The sequence below is a fragment of the Bolinopsis microptera genome, chromosome 1, assembly GCF_026151205.1.
Source record: "Bolinopsis microptera isolate Bmic1 chromosome 1, MBARI_Bmic_1.0, whole genome shotgun sequence".
In the NCBI taxonomy this organism is placed as follows: Eukaryota; Metazoa; Ctenophora; class Tentaculata; order Lobata; family Bolinopsidae; genus Bolinopsis; species Bolinopsis microptera.
The window spans coordinates 21,242,691-21,260,985 of NC_087072.1; the positions used below are offsets into that span (position 1 = coordinate 21,242,691).

The 18,295-nt window shown below is 39.8% G+C and overlaps 1 protein-coding gene across 17 annotated transcripts in view; it reads left to right on the forward strand.

Moving 5' to 3' along the window:
- The window catches only part of LOC134823755 (cGMP-dependent protein kinase 1-like), a 53,707-nt gene that overhangs the window by 22,809 nt on the left and 12,603 nt on the right, over positions 1-18,295 (forward strand). For 2 of the 17 annotated variants that reach the window (XM_063835350.1, XM_063835399.1), the window contains exon 1: positions 17,330-17,453. The exons of 8 other annotated variants lie outside the window; for them this stretch is intronic. In XM_063835350.1, coding sequence (XP_063691420.1) covers positions 17,411-17,453 — 43 coding nt within the window. In that variant the 5' untranslated portion in view covers positions 17,330-17,410. Of the gene's footprint in view, positions 1-157; positions 282-5,039; positions 5,553-8,882; positions 9,329-17,329; positions 17,454-18,295 lie in introns of those variants that run through there. 7 more of the 17 variants (XM_063835356.1, XM_063835415.1, XM_063835383.1 and 4 more) reach the window with 7 other exon arrangements.

The following is an 18,295-nucleotide window of genomic DNA, read 5'->3' on the forward strand; positions in this document are numbered from 1 at the left end:
ATTTTGAACGCAAATGATGAGGTAGCTGAGATATCTAGCATTACAAAACTTATATTACTAGTTACTACACTTTATTACTACACTTTATTCCTAGCGTTACAGTTCTTGCTACCCATTGTTTCAAACCCAGTTACTGTTGATACGATAATAAACTGTAAGGAGTTGACTTGAAATATGATAGGCTTGTTTGTATGTAGAACAGTGCGGAGAGAGAGAAGACACCTGTTAGCCAGTAGAGAACAACACCGTCATCATGCCAATGTTCGGCAGCAAGAATAAGGGTGAGTCTATGGTGATTATTTGCACTGATCTTAGTCAGTTGTTTTACTTCTTACAGCTGTTAACGTTCCTGGCTCCAAGTTATACATTTTCCATGAGTGAATGTTTTACTCTAAAACTTTGTTATTTTTCAATTTGGAGTTGGATTATTTTGAGGAAACGATGTAACAGAGTCGATATATTTTAATGTTGCCATAGGGTGGCAAGTCCCCATACATCGTGGTCCGGTAGTTTCATTGCGTCTCAATATATGGGACAAGACAATTATATATTATATTATATTAATTATATAATAGACGCTGAAAATCCCGGTTTATTAGAAATTATAAATCCCGGTTTATTAGAAATTATAAATCCCGGTTTATTAGAAACTAGAGATCCCGGTTTATTAGAAACTAGAGATCTCAGTATCACAATTCACGAAGACAATAGATCCAGTATAGCAGGGTTCATAAGTATGTCTCTAATTTATGCGCGAGTTAATTAACCATAATGTGACAACTATAGAATTCTTAATGAGTGAGCAATTATTAAGTCGCAGGAATTCGAAGCGATATTTATGCGGTATGCTTAGACATAATATTTATCAGGTATTATATACATACTATACCTGCCATACGTGCTCTTCATTGAGCATGTTCGATTATAATAGGCGACTAAATCCAATTACACTCTTTGATGTTACTGTTCAACAGTTTATCAGTAAACGTGTCAATTGCAACTCAGTCTCAGAGGCAACTCTAAGAATTCTGCTCCTTATCTGTAGCTCTTAACTTATAATAAACTCTTCTAGTTTCTGCATAATTATTTCGCTAGTTGACATATGTGATTCCGACCGACAAAGTCTTCTCAGGGTAAAATTCCGTAATTTATGATGCACATGTCACATGGTAAACTATCACTTTAGCATATTTTATCGCCTGAAAAATGCCACCGACCAGACTAGGTATTTACTGCCGATTTACCTGATAATTCACTTCATATCCAACTTTTGCGAGGTTTGCTTCGCAAGCCTTTAGCTCTCTAAACTTGATAACCAACCGTTTTTGATTGCCGCCATGTGAAAAAGCGAATATTTTGCATTTCACATTAGCTTACATCAGTAATGGTAGATTCTTAAAACAGCTTTTATTTTAAACAAACTTACAAAACCCTGCAATAGACTGCCCCTTGTTAATTTTATCAACAACTTATAGATAATTAACATTGTCACACCCCTTACTATCACCTACAATGCTATTAATACCGGATCCAACGGCACCACGAATATCCACATCAGTTGCCTTAATGTTGAGGTTTGTTCTTATGCTCACAGTGTCATCACCTGGCATAACCACAACTCTTCTAAGCTTTCTTGATCCTAGAAACATGTTACTTCGTTCTGGCTGTAAATAAGATAGTGGGCCACCATTTAAACATGCACTGTACGGTACACACGACGCGACGGTGGTGGCAGGTAGAGATTAGTAACACAACTTATAGCTGAGCTGGTAGTAGTACTACGCTGCAAATCTGCAGAGTGCCGCACATACCACATACCGCACATACCACGTGAATAACCTGGAATTAGGCTCATGTCTCCAGAGTCCAGAACTAAGTGCAGTTGACCAGGGCCTTGATAGATGATCCTCACCATTGAGGGCTAGTATAGTGTTACTCAAAAGCATGATAATGCGCGGCGCAACGAAGCGACAACGTCCCCCAAACCAGGGCCGTAGCCATGTTTTAAGTTTGGGAGCGCAGTAAGCACTTTGTCAAGTGATGCCGCGGCTCACCGCGCACTTGCACCCTTGATGTCGCTTTCCCTAGCCAGTACCTTCGCGAAATATCAAAACCTGGGCTAATTGAACAAAAATGTGGGGAAAAAGAGGCCCGGTATAGATAGGTACCCAATATAGAGAGGCATATAGTATTGGTAAGAGGTTTTACCGTAATGGATTTCTCACATTACGGAGCAAAGACATGATTCACTTTTCTTTTTTTTCTTTTTTTTAAAAAGAGGCTGGGCCTGGTTGGCCCACGAGAGGATAGCATATGAATGCTATGGCAGTCCTGTGGGAGGATGCCGGTGGAATTAAGATGCGTAGTCAAGGATGATGGTAAGCGTTGTGGGGTGTGTCATAGATGAACGCTTAAGTGGTGGTTGAGTGTGGAAGAGAGAGGCGAAACAAGACGGCGTTAAAATAGTCGCTATGTTACGCCTGTCTGGTCCAACTCCTCTGGCACAATTAAGCGTTTTGTGTGGTTTGCAAAGTTGACAATGGTGGAGATGTGTTGATTGTCGAATATGTCATTGACAGAGAGGTAGTAGTCCCGGAAATATTGACCTCTTATTTGGGCAATAGCCGATTCACTTGTTAACTGAGGAAGGCATATATCTGGTTTAGGGCTCTTTCTATAGACTTGAATGCTACATTTTTGAAAGCCCCTTCGACGTCTAAGAAGGTTAACCTAGAAGTAGAGACACCCCAAAGCTTATGATTGTCCGTTCTATTTAGTGTACATTTTTGTGTAGAGCTGTCTCAGTTGAGGCACCTTTGACAAGACCGACTTGTATAACAGTTGTGCCCATGGCACTAGCCAGTAGTTACGGGCCAGCAGTTTAGTAACCAGTAAACCTAGCTGAGACCATGCTATCCGGCTACCACAACGTTTAAGTAAGAGTTAACAATAAGCTCAATAAATAACACAATGCACTTAGTCTTCTGGGCTCCTTGTACTGACTTTATGTCTTCGGTACGGTTAGAAAAGCGGTCGACTCAAGAAACGTTAACCACTGCAATTTAGTCAACCTAAAAGTGGTCTTGTAGCGGTTTAAGTATAAACTCGTTGCTTCCATGTGATGTTGTGATATAGCTGTTGACTGTTCGTTTTGCGTTCCTGCCAGTAGTTTGTAAAAGTGCATCACAGCTAGCGGATAAGCCATCTCCGGGCTCCTGAAACTAGTTTATAAACTATTTCAAGCCTCCTGAAACTTGTTTATCAATAATACCTGGCTTTAATTCAGCTCAATATTTCAACCTCACACATTAAAAGGACAAATAACAATTGTTTTATACGACCGCATTGAAACTATTTCATCATAGAAATTAGCGCTGGTGTGATGTTTGGAAAATATGCACTTTCTAAATTTACTTTATTTGAGTATGCACTACGCATGTTGTAAATACTTAACAATTTTATATTATCAAAATTAACATTTTGTCGAATTTAAATTTTCATGATTTAATCGATACAGCCTTGTCAGACTTGGATCGATTAAATTTCAATAGTGCAACAGTAGGGTCTTTAATCTTCATAAATTTGCTGTGTTACAAGTTTATTATACAAGTTTATCATTCGGGACGATGTTTGGTTCCGTTCTTGCATCCATGTTAATTGTTAAAGTGAGTATCATGTGATCCGCCCTCGTTTCCACCCTTGTGTCCTACGCCACCCTGTACTCCACCCTTGTGTCTTATACCAAAACATTTAAGGAGGAGTTAACAATAAGCTCAATACATGAACACAATGATTTTATTCTCGCTGGCTCCAATTGTGCTAATGTGCTTACTTTTTGCGTTTGGTTGGAAAAGCGGTCGACCGCTGCGTTAACCACTGCAAGTTGATCAGCCTTAAATTGGTCGGTTTAAGTATAAATTCGTTTTGAGTGCCTGCCAGCAATTTGTAAAAGTGCGTCACAGCTCGCGGGTGAACCATCTCCAGTATCCCGAAATTGGTTTATAAACTATTTCCATTCTCCTGAAACTAGTTTATCAATATAAGACCTGGTCTGCAGTCGAACACTCTTCTATCTTGTATGTTTTCTTGCGCCTTTAACACAGTCCTCTCTTGATTTGAGTAGCTTGTATAACATCAATTCACAGATTTACTGTAGTTTTCCTGTGTTTTACCTGTATGTGTCTCTGTTTCACGATCGTGATTGTCTGTCTTGCGTCTGTGTCTCTAGAATATACTCTACATCTTAATATAGTTCAATATTTTAACCTCGCATATTTATAAAAGGCAAATAATAATTGCTTTGTACGACCGCATTGAAACTATTTCATTATAGAAATTAGCGCTGGTGTGATGTTTGAAAAATGTGCACTTTGTAAATTTACTTTATTTCAATATGCAGTTGTAAATACTTTACAATTTTATAATCACATAAGTAACGTTTTGTTGTAATTGAATTTTCATAATTTAATGGACATAGCTTGTCGTATAATTGAATCGACTAAATTTCGATAGTGCAACAGTAGTATCTTGAATCTTAATAAATTTGCTGTGTAAATCACATTTTAAATACCATTCACATATTTGAATAACATGGCTGGCAGTTGGTCGGTAGTATGACTGTAAATACAGAATAATGATTAATTATAGCAGCGGATAGCAAACATCGTGTTCAATGGGAGCCGGCACTCAACCAGTGACAAGCAATCTAACTACACCTTCACTCTGAATAATATGCAGACGAAAGTTATCCTTTAAATAAATCTAAAATACCGCATCAAACCTTACAATCATTAAAAGGTGTGTTATATTTTAAAATATGCAGGCCGCAAGACATTCTACAAGTCACCTAATCTCAGATTCAGCTTGGGTTCACGTGACATTATGCGCTTTACAGTGCTGCATCACAAGACATGTAGTCGTGAACAAGTAATAGCTGACCCATACATAATTAATAATTGTTATTTCTTCTTCCTTCACTGCTCTCAAATGAGAGTCCCGTAAATATTCTGCTTCCTTAACCGCACACCGACCCCTTCACTGTTTCCTTGCACAGAGTATATTAGTTGTATTTGGTGGTTGTCTTAGCTGTACTACTAATTCATAATGTCGTCGACCTGGTCGTCTCTCCGATCATCTTTTATTGTTTTATTACAGCCTATACGGGGGTTTCGTCTCAACTGAACTGTTCTCTAGCTGTGATTCCCCCGCCCTTTCCTTTCCACCCCTCCTTCTCCGCCCAAAGTACATAAGGGCCCTTCGTACGTCAATATAATAGAGACTAGAGATCCCGATATAGCAACCAATTTCTCAATATTTGTAGGCCGCATTGTGCGTAGCATCCCTATTTGTAATAAATACTCTTGTTTCCGCGACGATCATTGTCACAATTTGTGCCGTCTCTTTCTCAGCAGCTCTCTCACTCACCGTCTCAGTCGTATTCACTTGCTTGTCTGTTGTGTCAAGTTATTGTTGTTGTTGCCATTTGATGATGGTTCACATTTTCAAAGTTTTCCAAAAAAACAAGCGTCCGGAGGACGGGGACTTGCAGGAAGGTATGTGTTGCTTTTACTGTGTGTTTCATACCAAGTGGTTAAGCAGGATCCTTTACATCTGTCTCCAGCAGGATCCTGAAGATTTGAGTCGACCCTTCCCCCCATCTGTTTACAAATAACTGAGAGGCCCTACCCCTCGCTAATGTTTACGAAGAAGATACCTCCCCCTAAGGTGCTAACGTAGTAATTGAGACATATGCGTCATGTGAGGTGTGGTGAGAACTGCAATATTCTGAGGAATACTTGAAGTAGTCGCCACATTAAGAGGTTATGTACTATTGTAGTTGTCACCTGGAACATCCTCTCTGAATTGACAGTTCTTGAATGCGATCAGGATAGGGTTAACATAAAGGCAACCTTTACAACAAGAGTAAACATATTGGCTTGGAAATTTTAACGTTGATTCTAGGCTTCGTTGGTGGGCAAGATTCATTACGCACGGATTGGATGATTAGTTGAAACGGAGTCGTCAGAGCGATGTATTTAAACGCAAATTCGCTGGTGATTTGTCGCATTCTTAACCTGCTTGCAATTGAACAGACGCATTTTTTGTTCTCCCTTCACCTCTGGCCATTTCAGCTCTTTATCGAATGCTAGGCCCTGTCCCCCTTTTGTTCATCATGCATACTGCATAGCCATCACCATCCAAGAACCGTCCAACAACCATCCAACCCATTAGTGAGCCGTCTCCCTTGCTTTAGGTCTGAACCTGGACCTGAAATGTTAGACATGCTCTGGCGATGTTAGGGAAGCTTAAACTTTTTTTCCAGAATTTTGTGATTGGCTTGCGTTCATGGTAATTAGGACGGTCCAAATAAGGAGCCATAATGCAGCCGTCTCGAGCGTTTAGCGAATGAAGTCTACAATGCGGTACAGGATGACGCACTTCCACTATACTCAACATTTCACCTTTGTCTTATACTAAGAAAGATGCACAAAAGTTGCACAAGCTGAGCTTACTGACATTATAATAAGCTTCTGGAATACACAGCCCCCACTCATAATATCCAATACTTGACAGGGTACTACGTTGTACTACTTTGGATAGAGCTCCGGTATTGTGACAATGTTGGACTATTTCCCGAGAGGAACTCCTACATTTTATCTGTTATCACATTGTTCAGTCCACATCGAATATATTTAATTGCCTTTCAGCGTTTATCTAGTAAAACTTTTAACATTGAAGTTGCGGGGCTAGCATGTGGACTATTTAAAACATTCCCGTCTACATTTGGTGTACATCTCTTCTGCGATATAACATATTTTGCTAGCATGTGTTTTTGTTATTATATTATATGTTATCCCAACAATTTCAAGTGCAAAAACATCATAACTGCAATGCGGCAAATATGTCGCAAATGTTTCAACCCCGTTAGAGGTAATAGCATTGGAATTTGGATCATAAGTAGAAAGTGACACACGTTAAACTGTTCGTGAGCCACATGCATTTCTCGGAATTAAAGAAATCTGGAAAGAATGACATTACAAATGAGTGGGGAACGGTTAAAGTTGGCTCTGTTGGGAGAAAGCTTTTATCTCTACTTTCACATAGTACCTTGTACCTACTCTACAAGGACACTGTCCATGTTGACGAGAGTGCCTACGGCATGACATAATTCAACATAATTCAACCTCACTAATAAATATAAGCTGCTCCACTTTATGATCATATTAGGGATATTATCAGTGCTCCCAGGTCAGTCAGTACTAACTTTCAGATGATATGTATCTGTTTAATCGATATAGCCAGCTTGCATCTTGCAATACTGATTGTACCTATATATTATGCTTGTTTCCATGAATTACACCGAGGTCGTAGAAGTATAAGCTGGTTTAAACATATTTGTTAAAAGGAAGGTTAGACTTATTGTCGTTATACCTTTGGTCGCTCTGTGCTAACTCTGCAGCCGGCCTTCATTCGGTAACTTTCCTTCGCCTTGCTAATGCTATTCATGGTCTGTTGCAGTCCTTTCCTGATAGTTTCACCCGTTTAAAAAGTAGTGCTCAGCTAAGGTTTATAAATGTGTCCATTTTAAACGTTGCAGGTAAAGTCTAACGATACTAATTTTCGGAACATTTTATTGCAGTTGGTCATTTTTTACCGTGTTGCTTAACTTTTTTGCAAGATTGGGAAGCAGACGATTTTTATTTATATCTTAATTAATGCTCTTTGTAATCAAATATGTCTCGTATTTGAAACTCCAATCATATACGTCTCGTATTTGAAATTCCAATCATTTCGTATTCGAAAGATTTTCTTGGATTTTGTCAGCGTATCAGAGTACTTGATTGTGCTGCTACAGTTACTGGTACTCGTGACTGTATGATATTGGAAGTTACAACACTCGTGCGTCCAGTGTGAAATACCTCAGCTACGAAAACTTTCGTCGCGAAAATGTTTGTCAAAATAAGCGTTCAGAATTATAATTTAGGGCTGAGTATGGCCGCACATGCCCAATTTAACATTAAGCCGGCATAATAAGAGCTGAGAGGGTAATAAAGTTACATTTTTGCCATTTTTGTTCAGTCGCGCCCTTTTTATTGTAACCTGTTAGCATTACAACAATCGAATACAGAGGTTGGTTAACTTCCGATCAGAATTTTATTGACTTTGATTATCAGTCGCAGCTGAGAGGAAACGCCGCATTCTTTGTGTGGACAAAGGACATCTATTCTTAGAAATTAACAATAATGACTTATCAGTATGAATAATTGGCATCATCTCAGTAATTACAGGATACATTGTAAGTCTCAGCGAAGAGTTTGTGGGTACCGGGTGGGCGAAGAGATGACTGTTAGCTTGTAGAGATACTGATATAGTAAATACTATATATTAACTCAGTCAAGAAAGTCTTGGCCAACAATTTAGTCAATAAAGTCTAAACTTATCCAATGTAGGTGCTCCAACCTATAACGTATAACGTAGTCGTTACCTTGACTACAAAGTCGTTACCATGGCTCCGTAGTCGTTACCACATGAAATAACAGTTCCCTCCTCAGCACTGCAATCATTACTTCGTGTACTCACATTGCCTTTATTGTGCTGCTCATTGTTGTATTACTCTTTACTGTACGAGCTTGTATAGCCCGGACTGTCCTCGTCACTGAAAGAATAAAGTGTAAACTATCCCTACTGAGCCCGTTATAGCCTGGCTTATAGCTGGCCTCTCATTCAGCTCCACGCATTGGTTGTGCGTGCTTCCTCCCAGGAGCCACTCTGTACCAATTGCTCGGAATTTGGCCTGGCGGTTCTAACTTGTAGCTATAACTTTGTACACAAAATTAGTTAAATAGCATTCCTAGCTAGTCGGATCATAGCTGTACTTCCTCATTGCTAAATATCAACACTTAGCTTAGGCCTCCATACCACTGCGCTCTCTGCTTACCTCTCGTCACTTTTCTATTTGCCAGAGTGTAAAACCATAACAGTGCGCCTAACTTACCCTACTTTAGTCTGTGAGCCTGAAGGCGGAGACATCTCTAACTGATTGCACACGTGTCGCCCAAAGTGATCACATAATTATGAAATATTATTTTGCTCGCACATCCTATTTTTGATTAAGTAAACAAAGTGTAAACAGCACATACCCACTATCATACTGACAGTGTGTGTTTGTACAAGGGATTGTGCTTTTAGTCACCACATTTGAAGCTTGTCTTGTTGCGGAGGAGGACGATGCCTATCACCAAGCTGAAGATTGGTAAGAAGAGCAAGAAGGACAGCACCAAGGAGAGTAAGAAAACTAGTGATGCAGCAGGCAGCAGTAAAGGGTCAGGTGAGATACATTTAATCAAAGTGCGGCTCCATAAAACACCAAGCTTAGTTGACACTCTTTTTGACACAATGTATACACGAAACGATGAAATGGCAAATGTTAATAGACCAGTTTATAATTCCCTATTAAATGGTCTCTAATCGACGGACAAATGTTTCGTTTTGTTGTCCCGGGGCTCTATTTTAGGGTTGAACAGTTTAGTCCTTGTTCTTGTTACTGTCAGACACTCATACCATCTGGAGATGCCCTGTTGTTAGGCGCTCATACCATCTGAAAATTTGCTACGCCCTGTTGATCGTTTAGCCAAGCGACTAGATTCTAAAAATAAATAGTCTTCATCGAATTGGGTAGAAGATCAGTTTCTTTGTTTACTTATTCAACCTCGCTTGTCCAATGTCTAAAGCCTTATCAAAATTACAACTCTACCGGTACTAAGATTCTGATCAATTGCAGTTTTATCAGCAGTTAATTGGCAGCTTATATGGAGGTTCATTCCCACAGCTATACTTGTTCTCTCAATATGTTTTGGGTCGGGGGGCTCTTTGGAGCCCACAAAACACCACCTGACTCTCAGTTGTGCCAGAGCTAGAATATATCAGCTACGAGCCCCAGGTGCCCGCCACTCGACCACTTACATAATCCTGTAATGATTGAGATGTTGCCGACATTTTAGAAGCCATGTGATCTGCCTAATTTGGTATTGCATAACGAGAAACGTCTGAAGCGTTACTGGGTGTTTAAGAAATTTATGACATCATAAAGATGTTTTGCTGGAGGTATTTAAGCTGCCAACCAAATTTTATGGCTTTTTCGCGGGGGTTTTTTTTCAAAAAATTTATAGATTCTAAGAAATAATTTTTTGTTTGTTTCATATTTTAGTGGTTACTCAAAAACTTAGAATCTATAAAACTTAAATACTTTAAAAGGTGAATCAGAAAAAATTAATGGTCTCTTCACGATTTTTTTTCATACTTCCGTGGTTATTCAAAAAAATATTAATCTAAAAATCTCAAAAATTTAAAAGCTTTAAAAGGTGGATCAGAAAATAGGCTTTTTAAGTTCATCATAAATGAGAATCGATGATCTAAAAGCTTCAAATTATAATGATCGCGTAACAATAAAAGAATACATTCTACTATAATCTTGAGCAACAAAAAAGACAGTCGATTATTCAACAAGAATTGCACGGTGTTCGTTCTTAATATAGATCTGATCCTTTCGGTTTTATTACACTTTGTTCGTTAATATTGCAAGAGAGTTTTGTGGCATCACACAGGCTCTGAGTGCCCAACTTCTACAGCATTTGTTATAACTTATAAACAGACCGCTGTTGTTCTGTGCTCTGTTAATTGCGATAGACTATAGCAAATTGGAAACTTTTAAGCAGAATTATCAAATGTTTAGTTTATAATGTTAAACTATTTCGGTTAGATATTTTAAGTCCTAGAGTTTAACATTTCTGCCGACAAATTGTCAACCGCAATATTAAAACGAGTTAAAAATAGATTGTAAGATAATTTCCTTGGTAGTTCGTGTCTTCAAGTAGTGTGAGTCATAAAGCTTGGTATTTTGCTACAGTAGCGAAACATGTGACTACTGACTAGTTGTAGTGTTTGCTGCTCTTTAGTGCGAGACACTTTGCCGAACTGCACAAAGTAATCTTGTGGTTTTCTGTCTGTCTTGTCAAACTATCAACGTTTGTGTGTCTTAGTGCTCTATTAGAGTATTAGAGGGGGTAGGTACTGTTGTTACCATGGTGACGCAGGTACAGCTGTTACCATGGTGACGCCACCGTGCTCTACCCCCCACTTACGCCAACCCCTCACTTCTTACAATCAACAATGGCACCCTCCCAGTAACCAGAACATTGCTGTCTGAAGAGCATGTCTTTAGTAACTCTGATGATTGACGCTCAGTGTTCGACTAATTATCGGCAATTAATTATATGGGTCTGAGAGAGCTGCAGATGACGTTAGTTAGTTAGTGATACACTTTAGTCGCAGTCAGGATGGTAACAACATCTAATTTAGGAGAGGGAAATGGTACAGTGTGTTATTACAGTTGTTATGGAACACCATACAGAGGAACACTAACCCCATATTTTGATACTGTCCTCCTTTTTTTCGTTCACTGGATCATTGGTTGTCAGTTAGCTCACGTGACCGTTGCCAGGGAGATCCTGGAGCGTTAGCATGGAAGTACAGTGCACCTACAAGGCAAAGTGGCCTTGTTCTTGCTAGGATGGTCGCTTATTCCTTACAAGGGCAAATAAGAGCTTTATATAAAGCAATTACAGTATGAATTGGCTTCGTGTGTGAGTGGTGGGGGGAGAGAGAGAGAGAGAGAGAGAGAGAGAGAGAGAGAGAGAGAGAGAGAGAGAGAGAAAGTATGTCATATATAGAGTTATATAGCTGTTATGTCCCGGCAGGTTATACTGCCTGTATTCCTTGTACCGTGTATAACCCGCCTAGTTTCCTCCCTGACACGTGCCCTGTACAGTGTTCTGACCTTGTAGCCTGCAGCTCTCATCATTGTCATTCCTTCTCCGTCTGCTAAAATTACAGTACATTATTGCTCCTTCATAAATTTATTGCTGCTATAATATGTTCCGCTGCAGCCACAGTTAGTTCAGAGCCATTGCCTCAGATTTGTCTAAGCTATAGCAGTTGTGACCTGCACAAATGGTCTATTAGTTGCAGCTTTGTTGCCGGCGCCCCATATTATTCAAGTTCACCAGTGCTCTGACGTGGTGTTGTCAGGAGTTGCACTCCTCATTATTATATAAAGGAGATTGTTCTGCTGCTCAGAATGTTGTACATTTCTCTGACAGCCCGTACTACAGGGTTAAAGGTTATATACCCTTATAGGGTTAGCTTGTATAGTGTGCCTAGTGATCATACGCTTGGGATTAGGCCTCTAATACACAGATCCTTGAATATGACGTCGTTCGAGCATTGATGATATCGTGGCGATGTCCTTAATTTTTTTTGGAAAACAAATAGAATAATATATAACAATATAATTTACAACAATGTATATCGACAAGATTTGAATCATCAATTAATTGAGTCCATGGGACTCATAATTAGCTAAGCTTTGATACAAATTGTTCTTCTGCTCCTTCATAAATGTCACTTTAAATCCTTAAAATATAGAAACATGGTATTGCGAATGTAGCCAATAATAATATATGCCTGTGGTTTGAGATTAAGATGAATGGCAATAAACTGACCCCCTGTGTGATTAAACTTTAGCTTCTCCTTTTTCATTAATCTTTCTTCGCTAAAAGTAAACTTATTAAAGCTGTTCAAGTAAATCACATACAATTTACAACCATCGACCACAGTCATGTGCCCATATTTAGACTTATGTTCAGTTTTTTGTTTTATGAATATTGAACCTCCTACATGTAATAAAATTAGGAATTTCATCACTCATGTCTAAACCAAATTTATCTAAACTGTCTGTTTCTTGTGCCTTAATGTTTAGGTGAAACTAAAATATTGGCCTACCTCCAAACGAAAAACTTAATGACAATGCTGAATCTCTTCAAATTTCAGTGCAAAATGTCACCTTGAAGCGCCAATATTGAAGGTGTGGGGTTAATAATCTAGTTTATCGAGCAATTCTATTATCCAAGTAATCCAGTTCGCATGATCCATGAAATAACGTTTAGTGGACTTGCCATCCCTAACACCCTAGTTGGGTAGAATGGGGGAATTGACATTCGATCTATCTTTGGTCACTTGCAAGTCATATATATATTATATATTATAACCAACATTTTTGGTTTACAATTTCATATCCAAAACCCGGTAGAATGTAGAAATTTTGAGGTGAATTTTGCAAACATTCAGAGAAATTTTCATAATATTTCATAGGAATTAATGAAAGCAACTAAAGTGCTGACTTATTGATTCCTCAGTCAGGATCCCTGATCATATCAATCATTTCACGACAAAGTTTTTGTATAGCTACAAATGCATCATAACCACAACAAATCATATTGAATATTTGTCCATACTGCTTCCTTCACCAAATCCCTTACCTTATTGTTATAGCTTGAAAGCAAAATGAGAAGTAATGAGAAAACATTTATGCCAAAATTATACAATTTAACCACGATATTTTCAATCAACGTCATAAAGGATTGCATCTCCTCGATTTATAAATGATGTAATAAACTTTATATACCATTATCCCACCATGAATCAAGGGAGCATAATCCCTAAAGTATTTGTCCGACCTGTCAAGGAATTGCATTGCACATTTTGTCCCGCCTTGTAATGTGACGGTCACCTGACCTTCTTGTAAGTGGTCTTGTGGCTCCTAATCTATAAGTTAGTACTGCAGTATATTATTGATTTTCTGTTTGTGAACTATTGCCAATGACTCTTGCCTCCAAAATACACTACATAGCCTCGTCACACTGCCCCTCACCCAGGATTCCACCCCTTCACTAACTCCTAACTCACAATCACCCTTCCTTTAACATTACCCCTCGACAACACTGCCTCCCTGCCCATCATTAACCACAGTAATATGACCTTATAAAATGCAAGTTGCAACCTACACTGTTGTTAGCTAGAGCTATAGTATGTAATGGTCCGCACATAGGACGGGTCCTGAGAGAGAACGGGTTATTGGAAGGACGGGGATTAGTACAAGGCGAGTGACGTACACTGGGAGTTGACGTAGCGCGCTCTGTGGTAGCATTTAGAATTTGAATCTACGTCAAACTTCCTGCACTTCCACTCTGAGAGTTAACCAGTATCATTTACCGCAATACCATTTCATAAGTTTCAAAATATACGGCTTCGAGTTACTATGCTATCAAGTTACCTTGCCAAGTTACCTGGCAGTGTCGGGGTAGTTAGGGGGGGTTAACAATCCTGGCATTCATACTCCCCATCTTACAGCACTCCTTCCCTCATTTGCCATTCATCCTCATTCCTCTACTCGCAAGTTTACATCTTCAGATATTTCACAGGATAGGCTCTGCAATCTGCATGCTTACAAGCTTACATATTTGATGGGAAGTTTGCTGGGCCTACTATATAGTAGTTCGTGACCGGCCGCATTATGCCGAATATGCACCCTCTGTGTTTGGTCTGCATTACCCCAGGAGTATTGTAATATTTCAGATAGTTTTGGTATGACAATATTATGTTTGTGACATGTTTCTATTCATTAGTACATCTGGAAGTTTCGTGATCGCTTTGTGATCTCATTCTCGCAATTACGCTGTCATTGTTAAGCAGATAATAGTAACAGCTAGGTACATTGTGACTAGAACCGTAGTAGGGCAAGCTACCACCCTCCAATTAGGCATAATAGTGCACTCCGCAATCTGCATACCGCACATTGCATAGGTAACACACACAAATACGCACACACACACACACACACACACACACACACACACACACACACACACACTGCACACACGTGCTGCTACTGGGACAATGATCTGCCTTTTTGGGCAAACACTCGCCAATCGAATTAGATGTTATTTTCGCAAACACGATGAAAGCGTTGCCTTGTTTGATGACAGATGAATGTGGCGTTTGACTGATTGCCTGACCAGCCACTTTGCCAGACAATTTGCTGATTCACCTAACAATGATCATTTGCTGCCTCCAGATCAGTTCCAAAGCCTATTCAAAGTTGGGTATTTCTCTTTCTTGTTGTCGGTGTCCTGAGTCATGGCTCCACCACTGATTTGTCAAGTTTCTAAGGCTCCAGAGTCTTAGCTAAGATCCGCTAAACGAATACTGTCACTTGGACCAGCCCCAGCGTCCTGGCTGACACTTTGTACAGCATCTTCAGCCCCAAATTCCGGTCTCTTTTTGGATGTCATTGGGGTGTTTTCTATTGTAATTCAGTGCTTAATATAGCTGTTATATGTGTGCGAAGGAAGGTTATTTATAGGTACTTCCGAGTGTCGGACCTGCTCTCTGGTATTGATAATTCTTGTATTGTCTGAATTTGCACAGCAGCTGTCGTCTGGTTGTCTTCTAAGATTGTGGCAAATTTCGTGCTAATTTTTGCAGAGGGACTTTTGGTTTGCCATACCGTCGAGAAATAAATTATTCATAGAAATTTGCATAGTTTCTATATGATGGTTGCGCTCAAAGAAACTCATTAACCTTCGTTCGCGTGTGCTAAATTTTGACGCGTTTATTCCACACGAAATTTTGCGGAACATAAAATTCGAGTTTTAGCAGTATAACCAGTTGAGTTTTAACAATTTAACCAGAGAAGACTGCACAGTGATTAGCATTTGCACTCAGTACTACCACACCTGCTCACCTTCCAGCCTTCCTACTGGCTGAGAAAGAAACGTGCATAAATAAATTAGTCAATTAGTGGCTTCCGTGAGCCCAACAGCGAGACACCGCCACACACCAATGCTGCCTGGACTTGATGCTTCTTGATTTACCAGCTTCTCATTTTATATCTACTCTCATTATATCGTATCTTATCTAATGTCGTATTTTTTCCATATCATATCTTGTCCGCTCTCATATCTTGTCCAATCTTATATCTTACCTAATCTCATATCTTGTCCCATCTTATATCTTACCTAATCTCATATCTTGTCCCATCTTATATCTTACCTAATCTCGCTTATCGTTTCTCATATCTTCAGTTATTCTCTTCAGTTCATCTTTCCAATTAAACTAATACCCCCTCCGTCCCATACCAAATATCTGTCACCACTCAATATCCTTTACCTCGTCTTTAACAGTATGTAACTGGTTAGCTTACATAAAATATACTTAGAATTTGACTTGAATTCATGTAATTACTTAACATGATAGCAATACTGACGTAGCGTACTGACTGAGCTGCAGGCAGCGACAGTAGCCGTCCAATAGAGTACCTGAGCTGCAGGCAGCACCAGTAGCTGTTCAATAGAGTATCTGAGCTGCAGGCAGCACCAGTAGCTGTTCAATAGAGTATCTGAGCTGCAGGCAGCACCAGTAGCTGTTCAATAGAGTATCTGAGCTGCACGCAGCGACAGTAGCTGTTCAATAGAGTACCTGAGCTGCAGGCAGCGACAGTAGCTGTCCAATAGAGTATCTGAGCTGCAGGCAGCGACAGTAGCTGTCCAATAGAGTACCTGAGCTGCAGGCAGCGACAGTAGCTGTCCAATAGAGTACCTGAGCTGCAGGCAGCGACAGTAGCTGTCCAATAGAGTATCTGAGCTGCAGGCAGCGACAGTAGCTGTCCAATAGAGTACCTGAGCTGCAGGCAGCGACAGTAGCTGTCCAATAGAGTACCTGAGCTGCAGGCAGCGACAGTAGCTGTTCAATAGAGTACCTGAGCTGCAGGCAGCGACAGTAGCTGTCCAATAGAGTACCTGAGCTGCAGGCAGCGACAGTAGCTGTTCAATAGAGTACCTGAGCTGCAGGCAGCGACAGTAGCTGTCCAATAGAGTACCTGAGCTGCAGGCAGCGACAGTAGCTGTCCAATAGAGTATCTGAGCTGCAGGCAGCACCAGTAGCTGTCCAATAGAGTACCTGAGCTGCAGGCAGCGACAGTAGCTGTCCAATAGAGTATCTGAGCTGCAGGCAGCGACAGTAGCTGTCCAATAGAGTACCTGAGCTGCAGGCAGCGACAGTAGCTGTCCAATAGAGTATCTGAGCTGCAGGCAGCGACAGTAGCTGTTCAATAGAGTACCTGAGCTGCAGGCAGCGACAGTAGCTGTCCAATAGAGTACCTGAGCTGCAGGCAGCGCGTCAGTAGCTGTTTAATCACTCCACAGAGTAGAAAGCATTTTCCATCACACATTGTGCTTGTGTGTATGTGTCAGTGTGTATTGCATATTCGGTCCGAGACTGCGGTATTTTATTAAATTTCTCCGGCATTTCTTGTCTTGGTTAGCCATGTTAGTTATATAGAGGCTTCCGTTAAACGGGCAGTTTAGTTCATTTGTGTGTAGTATCTGCTTGTAATTGCGATATTATCTCTCTGTCATTTTGTATCTACTTATAATATCTACAGTGTGCATGCTCCAACCGCACAGTTAGTCCCTCGAGTGTATTTTACTTTGGTCATGTTGTGAACAAATCAACTATGAAGCTCTTGGGGATTTTCAAGCGGAAATCAAATGAAGGCGGTGAGTATATCGTGGAGGCTTTGTTTTTTGAAAATTCATTTTATTTGTCGAAAAAATCGGGTTCTTTGTTTAAAAGTATATTGTAGATAGCATCATATTTAACTTATAAATATCAGACGTCATGCAGCGCAAATCATTTTCTGCTTCCGATTCCTAACCAATTATAAGCTGGCGCTCAGACACGACACCATTGACGTAAAGTATGAGTAACTTTGCTGACGTCACCAATCCATTGTTACTTTCAATCATTCGGCCTATTTTTCCAAGACAACTTGTCATCGTCATCTTGGACCAGATCGTTGGTTTCCAAAGATAGCGAAAAAAAATATTGAAAGGAGCAAGATTACAAGTCTAGTTTCAGAGCTACACGTACATGATTCTTCTCCCTCAAACATTGTAACAGACTTACTAAGTAGTCGGTGGCTGTGTAGATTTCACAAATATTTACAGAGATTTTTTTAATTTCTTAGTCAAGCCAATACAAGGAATGTTAGAATTTAGACTCTGACATCAAATTTTTGTAACACTGAAAAACAACTATCAACACATTTTGTTTCGAATCTAAGCCCTCAACACATATGTCTATTATCGAGAGTGAGCTATAATTTCGTCCCTGCATGTAACCTGTAAAATTGTAAATCATAATTCCTCTCGCCTCCTATACAAAATATGAGGAGAGCCGCGTCAAGAATTCGGTATAATGTACGAATCACGCATACCTATCACACATATGCATACCTATCACACATATCCCTTCAAATATCAGAAACACGTCCAATACATAGTTTGTACAATAATGTGGTGTACCTGTACTGGTGTTATTTAGTAACTCACATCTACAA